Below are 17,670 nucleotides of genomic sequence, written 5' to 3'. Positions count from 1 at the left end.
CTCTTTTATGTACACAAACGATAGCATCACTGACGACACAGTGCTGACAGATTTCTGTGAGTCATGTCCGACTCTGAGGTCTGCAGGACTCAAGCCGATTCTTTGGGGCCACTTTACAACATTATTCATAACTCAACACGCTCTTTATTCAGAGGATGCAGCTGCCATTCAACACAGGGGTTGATCTTTAAGTTCTGTCTTTAGTAGCCCATCTGTGAAGGTATGCCTGCAGCTCAACAATAACTCAAAAACAGCGTTTCCTAACAAGGTCATCTCCCGTTTCATTATCGTGTTCTGACAGTCCTTTGGAGAAAACCTCACACAGCACAGTAACTGTTCCAGAAAGCCAGGACATTGACGTGGTATCCTCAGCTTGTACTGTACTGTCCATCCATCAGGGGGTTTTTCGCTCAGTGTTCCGTCTCCTCCATCACCTCCATCACCACCGTTCTGGGTCCAGTTAGGATCAGGTGGCTCACGGTCCGGTAGTCCAGGTTAAGGACATTCAGGCCGTTGACTGAAACCACAAACTGACAAACCTGCAGGTGAAGAAAAGAGGGAAGAAATATTTAGCTCATTTCTATCTATAAAAGCCTCTGGTAGTTCCTCTTAACTACATTTCCCATGATTCCCACCTTCATGCCGGCAGCAGCGGCCGGGCCGCAGGGCTCCACAGCCTGGATGTGACACGGCCTGTTCCCTCTCACCACGAACCCCCAACCCACTGCGTCGCCCACAATCTGCAGCACACAGAGACGTCAGTCAGACATTCAGCTAACGAACTCTTTAAAAAGCCTCTCGGATCAGCTGAAAACGCATCGTCACAAAGCTGAAAAAAGCCTGTTTCTCTGAGCTCATCAGACACTTTGGATACGTGGAAAGGAATATTTCCACAGTGTGGTTTTAGTACTTCTACTGAAGTGGAGGATCTGAGTACTTCCATTGTTAAATAAGTGATGTTGGCTGATCTGGGCCAGTGGTACGATGCCTCATCAACCCAGTGGCCAGAATAAATGTTGGCATCTCTTTGTGAACCACAGTTCAGACTTGATTTCCTTTATGTTCATGTTGTGACAGCGCTGTGTTTAAGGTCTGGTTGGGTTCAGGCGCTTTGTTAGGGTCAGGGAACGACCACACTTTGGCTTCAGATACCTGCTTTTGTATCTACAGCGGCACAGTGTTGAGACTCAGCTCACATACATGTACGTCACTTTGATTTTCAGCCTCATGGAGACAATGCGATTCCTTTTTATTCTCAAAAAGTGAAAAACAATCCAGAAAATCTGTCACCTCTCCTCAGGAAACGTTTTTTCTGTGAACTGCTCGGAGGTTCAGCTGTTAACGTACCGTAAAGGTCTTCTTGATGTAGGGTCCTCCTGGTCTCTGCAGCTCCTCCGTGCTCACTGGTCTTTTCAACACTAAACATGAAACAAGAGTGAAAATGTCAAACATACGACACATTAAACACCTTTTCTCTTGATGAACTGAGCGGACACAGGTGTCAGTTCTTAAGAGGCTCTATGATTGACAGCTCCTCACTCATTGGTTTGTCACTTTACCTGAAACACATTCTCACCTGCATAACTTCAAAGCATCTCCTCAGCTCGTGCTGATGTGTGTTTTCTCACCTGATTTGGGGTTGAAGAGCACCGGAGAGGAGGAGGAGGAGGAGGTGTTGCTGGGTAGGCCGACTCCTCTCCTGCTGTACCAGCTGCCGTCACTGCTGCTCCTCAGCCGGGCTCCTCCCTGACCTCCGCATCCTGCTCCTGCGACCGCCTTCACCGCCTTAGAAGGAGCCACTGATGGAGAAAGAGGAGGACTTCCATGACAACAATCAGAATGAGATCTGACCCAGTTTTGTGTTTGACTTCCTCATTTCGACTCTGTTTATGTTCAAACATGCCTCGATAGCAGCCGACGCTTCCTTAAACAGCAGAGATAAGAAAGACACACACAGAGGTCACGGGGTCGGCCGGGGTTGTGCCCTCTTTGCTCTGCCACAGGCAGATTCATGGTGCCCCCGAGCTGCCCCCCCCATCCTCTAAATGCCCTCCTGTGATCTGAAGGCGTGCGTGTTCTGACCGCCGTCCAAAAACCATCCATTTCTCTCCGTCTTTGTTCTGCTTCCTGTCTGTTTAGTTGGTTTCTGCGTGTTTCTGCTCTGGGTTCGTGAAGCTGTGTCAAAGTTGTTTTTGTTCGTTATGTTGGTGTTGTGGCCTTTTTCGCTGTTTGCCTTCACAGCTTTGGTTTGTTTACTGCGTTCATGGAGGAGAGAGAGTCTCCTTTTCATTCATTCATTCATCACACACACACACATACACACATTTCTGACTGGGTCATTGTATGACAGGATGACAGTCACTGGAGGAGCTGACCTCACACACCCAGAAAATAAAATGATAAAGTTTGTTTGTTTACTGTTTGATGAAACATGTCACGGCCTTTGGCCCATAGACGTCACACTTCCTGTTCAGGATAATAATTAATCCACCGCTTCCTCCTGTAGCCATGGTTACTCTACCTGCACAGACATGACCAAACTAATTTCTTAAAAAATGTGTTAAATTGATTGTCTCATAACTGTCTGCTCATCATAAACTGCGTTTGTGCTTTGTGTTTCTCTGCAGTGTCCTGATGGATCAGTCAGTTTCAGGTAACAGGCACCTGTTCACGCATTTTTAAAATAGTTTTCTCAGACTTTCACACGAGGTGTTTAAACTTTCCTTCATGCAACAGAAATGTGAAAAAAACGACAAATCTGAGCTAACTTTGAACACTTGGCTGTTAGTCTGTGGATTATTTTGACATTTACCAACGAACGCGACACAAACGCGTCAGTTCTCTCAGATTATTGTTTCTTGCAGCATGAACGGATGACGTTCACCCACATTCACACTTTCATTCGGTATGAAGCTCCTGATGCTGACTGTCATCACACAGAGAAACAACTGAAGTCAGCTAAACGACACGGCACATCCTTTATTAATAATGACTGTTACTATCCGTTCAGGGTGAACCCCGCCTCTCGCCCATTGCCAGCTGGGATAGGCTCCAGCCCTCCGCAACCCCGAAAGGGATACGCGGGTATAGAAGATGAATGAATGAATGAATGGATGACTGTTACTATAATAAACTTTATTTGTAAATGTCCTTTCATGAAAGCAGGATTAGAAAATGAATGTAAAGTCAGATGGAGAGGAAAACCAACTTAACACTGAGGGTGAAAATAGAAACATCAACATCTTTAAACCAATGGCAGTCAGCAATTTAACGCTTACAGGTGAGGGATCAAAGTGCATTTCACCTTGTGTGCTCACTCCACCAATCAACACGTCTGAAGCAAACCAGCATAACGGGGTCTCCCAAATCCCCAACGGACACACGTTCACCAGCGTCTTGATTAACTGATTTCTGTTTCAGCTGCTGGTTTGACCTCACTCTGGGTATTTCCTGCGTCAGGCACAGCTCTGTGGTGCTGTGGGGGTTAAAACACACACCACTGTCTTTTATAAGGTGAATGAATAACTTAAGATAGAGAATTAAATCCGCTGAATCGTGGCAATAAAATAAAGTTTAAACAGCACAAAGTGCGTTCTCTTTACAGAAACGACTGCTTTTAAACTGATTGTTTTTGTGTTTTTGCTCGATTACCAAAAATAAAAATCAACTGAGCGAGTCCTTCATCATTAACTCGTCCCCCGGACTTCTCCGTCCATTTTTTTCATTTCGAGTCGACAAAAGTCAAAAAGAAGCAACACAGCAGGTGACCCTGTCTGGGTCAGCGGTGTCAGGAGCTACACTGGGTGACTGCAGTGCCTCGTTATAAATGAGCAAGTGCATTTCATAATGACTTCATAATGAAGTTATCATCTTCCACAGCAGCTTACACGGTGTTGTCAGTGACAAACAAGGCAGCATTGTGCGGAGGTGGATAAAACAGAACCCAGCAGAGTTTAGAAGATGAAGCCAGAGTGTGTTCAAGCATCCACAGATTACTGAAGTCGTGTCTGAGTGTCTGTTGAGGGCTCTGACTGCCCTGTCTGATGCTGGTGTCGATGATCTGAGGACAAACGTTTCCAGTTTCCAGCAGATCTTACCTGCTGTGCGAGGTCCCATCTCTCCTTTACCCAGCTGCTGAGGATGAATCCAGAGGAGGAAGGCGCTCACACAAACAGACGAACAGACAGGCGGACAGAGAGACGGACACTCAGTCAGCCTTCAGCAGCTCTCTGCTGTTAAATAAGCTTCTGCACAGGCAGAAATCAGCCGGTCAGTTATCTGTCTGTGTATGTGTTTACAGATCTGAAAGCGAGGGTAGTCATCCAGTCAGAAAAAAGAGTGTGTGTGTGTGTGTGTGTGTGTGTGTGTGTGTGTGTGTGTGTGTGTGAGCTAAATATTAAACCCTTGAACAAACAAACTGACCCTCAGCAGAAAGGAGGAGGAGACTCGAAGAGATGTTTTCCTCTTTGAAAAAGTGAAGTAATATGAACAATAAGCCACGATGTGTTCCTCAAATCCTGTGCACATCAATCTAGAAAAAAAAATTAGACAGGAAATAAAAGCTTTTTCTAGAACAAACAAGCTTTTGCTTCCATGGTTGAACCTGAAGATGCTGCACATGAAGTGAAGCTTGAAAACCACACAGAAAAGTACCATCGGTTTACTTTACTGTGCAGACGACAGCAAACATTTCACGAAATTACTGAACCGTCTCAAATTCAGCGCATTATTAAAGAAATCAGGCCTGTGAAAATCTGATGAGTTTGAGCCAAAAATATTACAGTTAATGAGTTCAAGCAGTCGTTCAGGTTTCTGGTTTGAGAATCATTTCCTCAGCTTCAGCTGTGAGGCAACGAGCCACATGCGTGAGGATGTGTGCTTTCTGATTTTAATATCTGAACCAGGACTCGCTGTTCCAGAGAAGGCTGAATGACATCAATAATATCTGTGTTTAACTTTTTGCTCCATCAGTTCTGTGGGCTGCAGCTTTGTGTGAACAGCGGATTTCACCATAAAAATCTTACATTGAGCAACTTTGGAAAAAGGCTTCATGCAGAGAGAGTTTGGCGGCTCTGCAGCAAAGAACATGTTTAAGAACCAGGTGGACGCGCTCATGAACGCACCTGAGCTTCAGCCCGGTTGCCATGCAGGCTGCAGGTGGCTGCAGCTGGAGAGGAAAAGGAAAAGATCATTTCTGCTCCGATGGACGGAGGAGAATCAGGACGAAGACAAAGGCAGCAGAGCTTTCCATCGGTCGATAGAGTCCACAGAAGAGAGAGCAGACTTATCTTGTCTTTAACGGCCTCATTTACTGTTTGATCAAACATTTCCAGCTGTTACAAAAAGGTACTTTCAAACGAGGAAAGAAAGTCAGAAATTCAGCTCTATTTTTCTGTTATTCACTCCTCTTTTTTAAATGGATGCGTTTAAACAGTCACATCTAAAAGGTCTTCTCCAGCTCTTATGAACCCGTCAGCTGAGTCATTTGGACAACGTGGCCGAGAAGGACAACAATGAAATGTGTCGCAGACAGAGCAAACACACTTCTGATAAATCCACATTCTGTTCTGTCTGCAGGAGGAACATTCCTGAGTCTTTAGGTCAGAGCCGATCACTGATCAATCAGTGCTGCTGTTCCAGGTCCTGATCATGAGTCAAGCTGCCAACATGGCCTCTTAAAATGGAGATAACGGAGATACAACAACAGATGATGACAGCAGGACATACAAACAAAGATCCAGCAACACCTTTGCTCAGTAAATGCACGTCTTGGTGTTCACACATTGATAGATAGTTATAGTTATTAATGTAACTCTGGTTTTCATTTATTATGTGGTGGTTCTTTTTCATACATTGAGTCAGTTACACTCACAGGGGGTTTATAGGGTCCAGTTTACAGAACCAGAACAGTCTAATGTCCTCGGTACTCACCTGCTACACGACACTTAAAGCTAAAAACTCAAAAAGGTCTGAGCTCATATCGTTTGGGTCCTGATTTATTCGACAGGCTGCACCGCCAACCACAAACAAACCTCAGTCTGTTAACCTTTGACACAGTGATCAGACAGCTCTGACGATCTCGTGACAACACACCAGATTGTCCACGTCACTTCATTTATTTGTTTATTTGCCTGTGGGAGGCAAATAAATTCCCGCGGGAGAGGCAGTCATAAAGTGTATGACTGTAAGAGTCCAGGGCTCAAGTGAGGTGCTGAGATAACTGTCATCCATTAACAGAATCTTTCACTGTCAGTTCACATCTCTCCTGCTTGCACTTCGTTGTTTTCATTGGTGCTCAAACTGATCACATATTCTCCCTTCACATGTGGATCACACCCGGTTCCTTCTGTGAAGAAACTTCTACTTCAGTGTGTTCAGTCTTGTGTTACTGGGTGCCAGCAGCGCTTACAGTGACTCTGACTGCTGGGGATGAAAGTTGAGGGTGTTGTGTCAGAAGTCCGTGTTTCAGATTAGTGACCGTTCTTCTACTTTAACAGCAGGTAACTGAACTTATGCTGATGTGTGATAGTGGTCAGTCAATTAATGGGATGAGTTGATTGATTGATTGAGTCAGAGGAGCCAGTCACTGAACTCTCCCCTTCCTCATTGCACCCTCGGTAGAGATGCCCTTGAGCAAAGCATGTTGAACCTGCAGCTGCTCCGCTGAAGCTGCTCCTTCACTGAGATATTTTCATAACTTTACATTGTGAGGTCAGTTTGATCACTGAACATCGGCTTTGAGACGAAGTTTGGGCTGAAAAGTGAGACTCTGAGGATTTGCTGTGACATTTCAGTCATGATGATGTAACATCGTTCCCATAAACTCAGCAGCTTGATGATCTAATGCTGCAGCTTCGCATTGATTTCTTGGATCAATAAGCTCACAGGCTGCAGGACTGAGCACAGTCAATACTCACTGTGTGATACAGAGCCCTCAGCACGATGTCTTTGTTTTCCCAGCATTGATTCAGTGTGTATTTAAGCGTGTTACACCTGGAGGTTTCAGAGGTAACTCTCATGTATGGAGGATCACACACGTAACACACATTAAAACCCGACGTCACACTTCTGGATGCAGAAGCAGGTGTAGAGCTGCAGGTGTCTGCTAAATGATCATCTTGAGAATTTGGAAGACACATTTCAGTACATGCACAGTATCTAGTTGTAGTATTTATGACATTTATGTACTCTTGCAGCTTTTGTCTTTTGTGCCTGGCTCACGGCCTTTTTGTCTTTAGCTCCATCTTTTGCCTCCTGTTGATTATTACAGAGGTAATGCTGCCCTCTGCTGGAGAAAAGCTTCTAGCACGTTCATAGTTGACAGTTAAATTGCGTCACCTTGTTCTACTTCCTTCCTGTTTTTGTCTTCTTGTTCTTCGGTCAATATTTCTTCCAGCTTGAAATGAAATATGGACTAAAGTCATTGGAAAAACAACAATATAACTGCTCATAAACAACTCGTCAGTCTATTATATCTAACTGTGCTGAATTTTTGCTCTTTGCTTTATGACCTGTTGGACCAACAGGGAGCGCCAGCGTTAAGGCAGTAAAACAGCTTTTGTGGCCCAGAAAACTTGTCAGTATTTATTCTGAAAGAGAAACCAAACTGCTCTCAGTGCCAGAGACAAAGATGTGACCTCACCAGATGTACAAAGATAAGATTCACATCTGATGAACTTTGTTGGGTTTCATGGATTATACTGAACGTGATGAGAGGTGTAAATGTGTACGAACCCTCCATACAGAGCTCAGGAGTCACTGCTCATCTCCAACCTCTTTCACTTCCTGTGTCACCCAAATGTTTCCTCTGTTAAGGACAAAGGGACAAGAGGAATGAAAACAAGGACGAGACAGTAACACACAGAGGAAGCCTTGAGGGCGAGCCGCCTCAGCGTCAGCAAAGACAGTTTAAAACATGACAGACATCAGAGCCAAGAGACCATCTTCATCCTCCCAACCTCATCCAGGTCCTCCTGGAACGCACTGTCCAGATGACAGAGCTGGTCCACACACAATCAAGTCAACACACTGGATTTGGTTATTGGCGAGGCTGTTGCTGTTTTTGGGGATGTAGGCCTCTCCGACCATTTGTGTGGTTTCGCTGATATGCCTGTTTCCAGATCAGTTCACTGAAATCACTGAAAACTACATGTGTGAAGCTCCTTCTCAAGAAATGCATCTTATATGTATAATCCTCCCTTTATTGGAAGAAATGTTGAGCAAACTGTTTCAATTCAACTTGATAACTTATTAAACGTCACCGGGCAGATTTCACTCTGAGACTGCACTGACTAAGGTGTTAAAGGACATTTGTCTGAATACTGACTCAGGTAAAACATGAGTTTTGGTGCTGCTTGATCTTGGCGGGAATCCTCAGTTGAATCAGATCGGTATCTGAAAGTCGGAGTGGATCACAATGACAGGCGGCGTCCCACAGGGTTCAATTCTTGGGCCACTAGTGTTCGACCTGTATGTGCTCCCTGCGGGTCAAGTCATACATGACGGTAACGTTGCTATTATTCAGTTTACTTCAGTTAAATGAGGACAAGGCTGAAATAACTCTATTCACCTCACTCGTGTCTTCATTTCCAGCAGGTTGGACTACTGTAACGGTCTCCTGTCTCCCAGTAGGACTGTTATTACAGCTGCACTTTGACTGTATTCCTGCTCTATTCTGTCTGTATTGTTTAATGTATTTCGTATGCATTTTATTTCATTCTGTCTAACTTCCTACGTTTCTTTTTATTCCCTTTGAATTGATTGTTATTATTGTTCTTTAATGTCATTTTCTCTGTCCATGTAAAGCACTTTGACTTCCCTCTGTGTCTGAAATGTGCTGCATAAATACAGCTGACTTGCTTCGCTTTGCCTGATTCACTTCCTTTTCCTTTCACTCCGAATTCTTCAGAAGAACATCTGCTTGTGGAAGTAGTTCTTGAAGATGAAGGTTTTATTTGTCACATGCTCAGAAGTATTACAATGCTAAAGTGTGTATTGACCCAGTGAATAAGTGAGCTGTGCTCTATCAGTATGTGAAAAAACATAGAAATTTGTTAAAGCTTTCTCAATCGATTTATCATCCGAAAGTTTCTAAATGTGCCGGAAAACACTTCAACTTTACACACTCTTTGGTTTAAATGTCAAAAATATTGATTCTTGAAGTGAAACTCGTGAAGAATGAGCTGAACCTGAAGAGCAGATCGTCTAGAAGCACTCATGATGTGCACAAACGTTGCACTGTGTGGGACATTCATGTCAATTGAGACATGTGAACATTGGAACAGCCTGTTCGTGAATGTGTGTGTCAGCGTGTGTGTGTGTGTGTGTGTGTGTGTGTGAGTGTGAGTGTGGGTGTGTGTTTGAGCATAGTGAGGCAAATATTAACTTTGTCCAAAGTACATTACAGTTCCTGAATTACGATGCACAAATGTCAGCAGAGTTAATGTATTTGGGTGTTACTCTCCTCTGAACTTCAAACTCTCTGCAGCAGCATGTTTGTGGTACGTTTCACTGCAGAAACATGCACTCATCAGGCTGCGTGTGAGGACGAAAGCAGGAAAACTTGTGCTGAGCCCAAACAAGAGCTAAAAGAAGAGTGATCAGTGGACCTCCACTCATCAGAAACATGGCGCCGAACAGATGATTCGACTGAGCACTCACAGCTTCACGAGGCCACAGTGGTGCATTTTAAGCTTGGTGTGGTCTCCTCCCCCCAGGTGGCCATAAAAGCAACTAAAGCAGCCGTTAAAACGTTTGGAGGGCGGCCCTTTGGTCTGCTCACCTGTAGCGTCTGACAGAGTCTGAGTTCCTGACTCCAGCCTCTTTTCACTGAGTCGTCTGCTAATGGGAGAACTTTGACCTCTGCGATCAGATGCTTCTTACTGCTCTTTGGGACTCATGGTGGACGTCTTTTGTCCCAGTGCGTCACCTGGGTTTCAGTCAAACTGAGTTTCAGTCTAAACCTTGAGAACTGCCTGACCTGCCAGTCAGCTCACAAAGTCCAGATGAAAAATAAAAAAGCATCTTCTAAAACCCCCCCCGGCTAACTTCTTCTTCTTCTCCTGCCTTTTTTCCCTCAGACTGAGTCCGACCTAACGGTAATTAAATACCTCCTGAGTTTGAATCATTTCTTGTGGTCACTGACTGTGGAGCGTCTTCTTTGAAGTTAAGCGACAGCGTTGCAGAAACATTATTATGTTTCTTTACTGTCATCAACTTCAGTCTCACATTCTAAGGAACTTGTTGATGCACATGTAAGCACCGCTCAGAAAGTGAACAGCTCAGCATCTGTTATTGCATCACGGCCGTTTCTGCTTTTCACCCGTTTTCAACAGTCGACCAGGAAATAACATACTGTATGGTGAGCTGACAGCAGGGCTTTTAGTCCGGGTCTGTGATTCCGTCAGTGACTGTGATGAGTCGGCACAATCAGTTCAGCTCAACGGTTCGCTGACACAGATTTGTTTGGAAGGGACTTCTTCATGGAACCATCACGAAAATGATGATTTTCTGAATGGTTGTCATCATCCGGTGGCACTAATTTCCTGTCCGAACGTCAGATTTTCCTGCATCAGACGGTGAATTGGTCATCCACTTTGAGCATCTTCATTGCTTTGTGTGAAGTTTGGAATCTGTTAACGTTCCCATCAGCTGTTAATGGGACACATATTACTGTAACACCACGAGCTTCATTCTCCTCATCGTCTTTCATCCAAGAACGTCTCGTGCTTTTTCTATTTGTGAATGGTTTATTTTAAACTACATACAAAACTAAAAGAAAATGAAATGTTTCAACGCTGATGAAAGAAAAAAATATGGAAACAGATTTGAAATGAAACTCAGGGTTCAACACATGCAGCTCTGAGCACTTTCAGATGTGTACAAAACAACAGTCTGAAAACTCTTCAAAAAAGGAGCCAGAGATGAAAACCTGAGGAGATGTTTGTCACTGACTCCTTTGTTACAGAGTGTGGATGTTGATGAACGCCCGCTGGACTCATAGTTTGACCCACATGGATGCAGTCCAGGTGCACTGAAACTCAAGCTGCAGTATGACTTCCTGCAGGATCAGTCAGCTAAGCACGGCCTCAGGTGATGGAGACACATCGGCCAATCGCGTTGTTTTGTGGCTCATGGCAGGTAATCTGTGCCGGGGCAGAGTGCGTGTCTGTGTTCGTTCTCTGTCGTTCGCCTTCACGCACGGCTCCACAGGCCTCAGAAGCTCTTTCAGATCCCTCAAAACGTTTTGTATCTTCAGTTCATGTCCGTGAATCTCTTTGCAGCACTTCCTGTGTGTGTGTGCGTGCCCGCGCATAAGTGAATGTTTATCTTTGTGTGTGGTCTTTGTAAGATGAGGATGTTTCCCCCGAGGTGGTGGATGTACAGATCACTTTCAAAGCCGAGAGCTCTGCTCCCCCCCGTGAACACAATGTTCCCGGCAGAGTGCAGGCTGGCAGTGACAGCAGAGCCTTTCAAAAGCCCTGATGTGTTTTGATAGCGGCGCTGTGAAAAGAGGCGTAATGCTGTGGCTTTCTGCGGCATTCATCCAGAATCACAGAGCTGACAAACACAATACGGAGGCTGATACCTGTCTTGCAGAGAGCTGCAGAGCAGGAGGGCAGAGGCGGCGTTGAACAGGAGAGCTCTCTTCACAGCGTGGCGTCTTTGTCTCATTGTTTACGGAGGAAAACACTGAGAAGTTCACGTCTCTCTCAGAGCTCAGCTCACAGTTAGCTCACCGCGGGGCTCAGGTGTCTTTCAGGTCTCGTACAACTAAATCCAATTCAGCTCACCCGTTTTCCACATTTGTCTCTTAACTTCCTGTCACTATTGTGGGCAGCAGGAAACACTTGGTGAGCTCAAGTCTCAAAGTTGAGAGGCCACGTCCATATTATGAGGACGTGTTGTTGTCTTTGAGCTCATCCACTGCACGTTTCAGAAGGAAAAGACCATCACAGGTGCAAAGGTAGCAGCCTTCATCCAGCTTGTTTTATGTTTTAGCAGCAGCTTGATGATTTTATCAGAGCACTTTCGACAGCACTGAAGCTTAATTTATTAATGTGATAATGTGCTTTGTTAAGCTATTAACCACTGATGCGACGTGTTAGATCTGTGTTCAACACTTGTTTGGAAAGTGTGAGAAATGGTGCGTATCACACGGACGGTGAAGACAGAATTCCATATGAAAACCTTACCTGTTACAAGTGTCTTTTCCAAAAAGTCTAAATCTTCCTTTCACGCTTTACGCTGTGTTACTAAAGTATACATGTTTCAGAAATCCAGGCACAATGTGACCACGAGCAGCAAACATCGAACTACAAAATGCAGCTCATTCAGACTTCTGCTGTAGACAAATTAAAAGACAAGATGTTTCCTGTTAGTAGGAAACAAGGTGGACATTTCAGTTTTTACACAGAAGCCAAACGGAGAGTCTTTTAGAGTTATTTCCTATAAATATTGCTGTGGTGCAGAGCTTTTATGTGGCCGTCTGTCATGAGGCACACAAGATGTCCAAGATAAGTTTGGTGTTAGCATCTCACCTGCAACTCAGATGCAAGATAAGAGGAACAGCAACCTTGTGTGTGCACTGCTCGTGTTGATTATCAAGCAGCAGTAGCTTAGATGTGTTTTCCATCAGATAATCGTGTGGTTGGTGATGAGGCTCCTGCAGATTCAGGTGTGAGGGTGAAGGTTCCTACAGTGTTTCTACAGGCAGACCGGACACGTGCGACAGTCAGTGTCCTTCACTACGATGCTAAACGTCGACCTGCTGAGGGTGACCTCATAAACTCCTTTTGCACTCTGACAAAAGAAAACGTCAGCTAAGCTCTTTTCAAGGCCACTTCAGAGCATCCAGCCTGGTGCCCACGTTCACGCTGCTCAGCCGACCGGCTTACAGTCAGTGTGTTTACTGTAAGGAAACAAAGGATTTGATCAGCGGTTCTTTCAGAACACAACTTTCCTCTCTCCTCAAAAGGTTTCTTCTGCAGTGTTAAAATTAAATAGTCTTTCTTGAAATCCCTACAGAGGTGGGTCTTTACTGTTTACTGTAGCTGTAACTTGTGACTCGTGCAGGAACAGGAGAAAGTTCAGCATCTTCTGGGTGATTTTAATGTTGTGAGTCTTTGTAAGTTTCCAATTAAACCTCCATATTCCTTTAAGACAGACTGAACGTTGAACATTATACAACCCCTCTTCTCCCTCGGGGTGCCTCTCTCTCTCTCTCTCTCTCTCTCTCTCTCTCTCTCTCTCTCTCTCTCTCTCTCTCTCTCTCTCTCTCAGTTCACCGCTGCTGACTGCGTTGGACTCCGGAGCGTCACCCCGACCTGACTTGTACCGAGCGCAGCTGTCGCCATTACTTCATGCTTATTGGCCCAAGACCGAGAGAGGCAGAGGCAAAGCAAAGGCAAACAACTGGAGAGAGAGAGAGAGAGAGAGAGAGAGAGAGAGAGAGAGAGAGAGAGAGAGAGAGAGAGTTGGACCCCTGCGCTCTGCTCCATCGATCCGCAGAGGCGCACAGAGGAGCTTCTACCGGACGCTGGACGCAATTTCTGAGCTTTCGGGTGTTTTGGGGGAATGCTAGAAGTGGATTCGCTGTTTGGAACATGCTACTGGGCAATTTGGTAAGACCGTGCCAGCTCTGTCGTTTGATCCCTGTGTGGCTTTGTTTTAGCGTGTGTTCGGACGGCTCCGGTGCCCCCCCCCCCCCCCCCCCCGCCACAGACTGCGCTCTTGCAGAATAGGTGTATCGACCTGTGAGTGAGGGAGCTGCACTTTGCCTCACATCAATGCGTGCCTTGAAATTTGGAAGCTTCACCTCAAGAGGAGGACATTACATAACTGTGAGCAGGAACATGAATTATGGAGCAGCTGACGGGGGCTGCTGGTATTTTGGTCTGAGTGACACTGGGACAGGATGTGTGATGATGGTGAGGATGATGATGATGGGTTGCCCTGATCTGCTCAATGTCAACAGTGACACATTTGTTTGCCTGGGGGAGGTAAAGGTAAGCAAAAGATGAAGGTTAATGGTTACACTCTGGGCGTGGGTTTCATCATCATCGTCATCGACATCATAAATAACTGTAGAATAATGTGGAAAACATCTGAGAAGGCACGTCTGCTATTTGTAATGAGTCAGGTCAGAATCTCCCATAACGTCTTAAAGTGTAGTGATGAAGCTGCAGCCTGCCTGCGTTTGATGGACAGGTTAGGGTTAGGGTTAGGGTTAGTGTCTCCACAACGCTCACCTCCAGCTTTAATACTACAGCTACTGCTTTGGTTCTGGCATTCTGGAGCGTACTCTGGGACGGGGTTGCAGTATACATGCAGTGCTGTGGTCATTATGAGGGACTCAGTCTCACTGAGGTGAAGCTCAAAGTGCAGCTCAGCGGTGCTCCGGTTGGGACCTGGTTTACTTCTCTGTCTCTGGTCTTTACTTCCAGCTCTGCTTCCCAACCTTCATAATGTCAACGTTCAGTTTATCTACGAGTCGTGTCCATGTGGTTTCATTTGAACTGGTTTAGAGGCCTGCGAATGTTTAACTATCCTCCATTTCACGAGAAAATTCAATTTCTTTCAGAGAGAAGCCATTAAAATTAACATGCTTTGGTGAAGAAAATGTGATTTTTAATTGGCTCATATTCAGTAAATCATCGTGTGACTTCAGAGTTGCTGCTGAGTCTGAATACAGATGGTTTTTCTGGATTCAGTGGTTCTGGTTGAAGGGAACTCCGGGTGGTCTTTGATGGGTTTCCAGGGCGTTTCTGAAGAATATTGATTCAATTTGAAAACAAACATTTGTATTGTTTCAGTAAAATCTGAGCTGCAGCTGCATCTCTCACTCGGCTGAATAACACTGCAGATTCATCTACTTTTACTCAAATAAGTGACGTCCAGGAGGGGAAAGACAGAGAGGCCTCCTGGACGCCTGGACTGACACCATTAGCTGATTGGCTATCAGCAAAAACTTAAGCTATGTCATTCTGCTTACAGCCTCTCAAATATGATAATTTGCTGCTTATTTTGATCAGACAGAATCCAATACGAACATTTCTCGTTGTCACGTTGACCTGCGACAAACTGGACTCACCTGCAGCTGGATGTTGGTGAACTGACTTCAAAGATCCAGCAGTAAACTCAGAAGGCTTTGGTTGTGCTCAAATAAAGGAGACATTCATTCGTGAATCTCTGAACTTCCTCATCTGACCGTTTCTTATCCTCATTATTTCTTTAAAACCCAGAAAGTTCTGTTCTTTGAGCCTTTTTGCTGTATGCTGACACCCTCAGAAACGAACATGGCTGAGGTTTGTGTACGTTTGTTTCACAGTGAAGCAGGTCTGGTTTGGCTCTGCTGAGCCGTTTGGATCCTCCTGAACATCTCAATCAGCACATTGTGTCTCCTCGAGGAGAACTGAACCTTTATCTGTAGATGGCTCATGTCGGCCTCTTTGCTCTGTGCTGGACGAGAGGTGGAATCACGCAACACTTCTCCAGCGTCGCCATTCCTGGCTGCCCGTTGACCTCTGACCCCTTTGGTGAGACGTGAACATGAATGTGTCTCAGAGAGGAAGAAGAAAAACCCCTGGTTAGGGCGACAAGGTGGCACAGAGACCGTCTTTGTAGGCCCTCTTTTAGTAAGCGTCCTCATGGAGAAAAACTCTGAGACTCTGTCCTGCGTGAGGAAAGAGTCACTGGAGTCAAAGAATAATGGTTTAATGTCTGTTTCTAATGCATGCTCTGTGCTTCTCTGCAGGTAGTGGTTGTGTTCTGTCTGTGGGGTCCTGATGTCAGCAGAGCTTATGTTTTTCAAGCCAGTAGACCTTCAGATGGAGGAGACAACCCACCACCTCACACTAAAGGTGAGCGCAGCCTCGTTTGCTTCAGGATGAATCTGCGTTTTTAACATCTGAAACGATTCCTGGTGTCGTTAAATAAAGCTGATTATACAAGCTTTAAATCACCAAACTGCTGGTTTACATGTTGTAGCCCTAAAAACTGGACATTGCAGAGCATTTTTAAAATAGGCAGCACACTTTGAGGTGGATTTTGTTCACATGAAATCTGAGGAGTGTTTAAAAAGTGAATTTTAAACACTTCAGCCTAACTGTGTGTAAACTTCTGACTTCAATTACTTGCCAGCTGGGACCATTTTGGTGCATTCAGGGATGCTCTGACCTCTCAGGATTAAGAGAAAACTAGTCCATTAATCCAATCCAGAAGACGAGCACAGAGCAAACACCGGAGAAACGGATCAAGATGATGTTTCCTGCATTGAATAAAATCACTACGGTTCAGTTCATTCTCACTCTCAGCTCATCACAAACAGACTTTTTGGCGTCACTTTTTAAGGCTCTGGGTGTCAGGGAATCTACCTGAGACAATATTAACCTGTAACATAAAGTACTTCCAGTTCAGTGGACGCACACAAGTAAAGTAAGTCATGTAAGAAAGACAAAGGCGTCTTCATACACTACGTAAAGGAGATGGGGTGCACCACTCTGACAGGGGTGAGGTGGAATAGTCTAAGTGGTTCTTGCCTTTTTAACATCTTCAGTGTCATTTTTCAACATGCAAGCCTCCGCGGTGAAGCTCACAGTAATAAGTATGCAACAGTCCAGTTATTCTTTCAAAACAAAATGTGCTGAGAATAACAACAAACACGTGGTTAATGCTGTGAAACCGTCCCACAGACTCGACGGTCAGGCCGGTGAACAGATCGTGGTTTGGCTTACAATCAGTTCCTTCACTTACAGAAGAAATCAATCTGCACTTTTGCTTTCACATGAGACGTGAAACCAGCCTCCTGAGCCAAAGTCCTGCGTCCTGATCAAACGTGTGCATGTGACGAACTGAGGGCGAGAACAGTTTGTTCCGTTTGGCGCCCAAATTCACACGCTGATGAGTTTTCGAAACAGTTGCTACTACAACGCCACGAGAAACAGAAAGAGTCCTCTGCTGCTTGTCGTTAAGCGTCCTCCTTTGTGTCTGTTTTACATGTCTGTGTGAAAAGTCTTGCAGATGAATACGTAAGCTCGCAGCAGTTGTGTGTAACTGTGTCTCTCTCCCTCCTGCAGTCGTCTCAGAGTGGGTCAGCTCAGCGGGCTCCTGTAAGGGGAGGTGCTTTGAGCTGGAGGAGGCCAAACCTCCAGGATGCAGGTGTGACAATCTGTGTAAAACCTACTACAGCTGCTGCTCCGACTTCGACGAGCACTGCCTGAAAACAGGTCAGTGTGATGTCGCCGTGCCGCCGTCGCTTCCCCTGGTTTTCCCCTCTGTGATGCAGTGAGGAGGCTGTGTTTTCTGTCCTGTTTGATAGCTTAAAAATGGCTTTTTGTTCAGATCAAAGAAGGATCTGTTAATATTGTGAGACATGTTTGCTTTTCCCTCAGAATGACGTCACTGCTTAAATAAAACCACTCCGGCAGTCTCGTGACTGTCTCTCAGTTTGAGCGTTTAGAGGCACATCTGGATTCAAGTTTACAATTGAGACCCATTTTCTCTCATTAAAGCATCACGTTAACAGTTTGTGCATGTGCATGTTCTCTCGGTGCTTCCTAGTTGATTCGAGCAGTTCTGTAACTCAGCGTAAAAACTTTTTTGCGAAATTCAGGACTTTTCTTTAGAGTTTTGCTGTTTCCATCAAGCTTTTCGAAGACGATACTTCAAAAA

The 17,670-nt window shown here is 45.1% G+C and overlaps 1 protein-coding gene across 1 annotated transcript in view; it reads left to right on the top strand.

Moving 5' to 3' along the window:
• Positions 1–13,279: 13,279 nt before the first annotated feature.
• The window catches only part of enpp2l (ectonucleotide pyrophosphatase/phosphodiesterase 2-like), a 34,408-nt gene continuing 30,017 nt past the window's right edge, over positions 13,280–17,670 (top strand). Inside the window, exons 1-3 of the mRNA XM_076754138.1 lie at positions 13,280–13,622; positions 15,755–15,860; positions 17,076–17,225. Of these exons, the coding sequence (XP_076610253.1) occupies positions 13,362–13,622; positions 15,755–15,860; positions 17,076–17,225 (517 nt within the window). The 5' untranslated portion in view covers positions 13,280–13,361. The remainder of the gene's footprint in view (positions 13,623–15,754; positions 15,861–17,075; positions 17,226–17,670) is intronic.

Source organism: Chaetodon auriga, chromosome 17, assembly GCF_051107435.1.
Source record: "Chaetodon auriga isolate fChaAug3 chromosome 17, fChaAug3.hap1, whole genome shotgun sequence".
Lineage (NCBI taxonomy): Eukaryota > Metazoa > Chordata > Actinopteri > Chaetodontiformes > Chaetodontidae > Chaetodon > Chaetodon auriga.
Note: the sequence above shows the minus strand (reverse complement) of the source record. Positions and strands in the feature narration are given on the sequence as shown.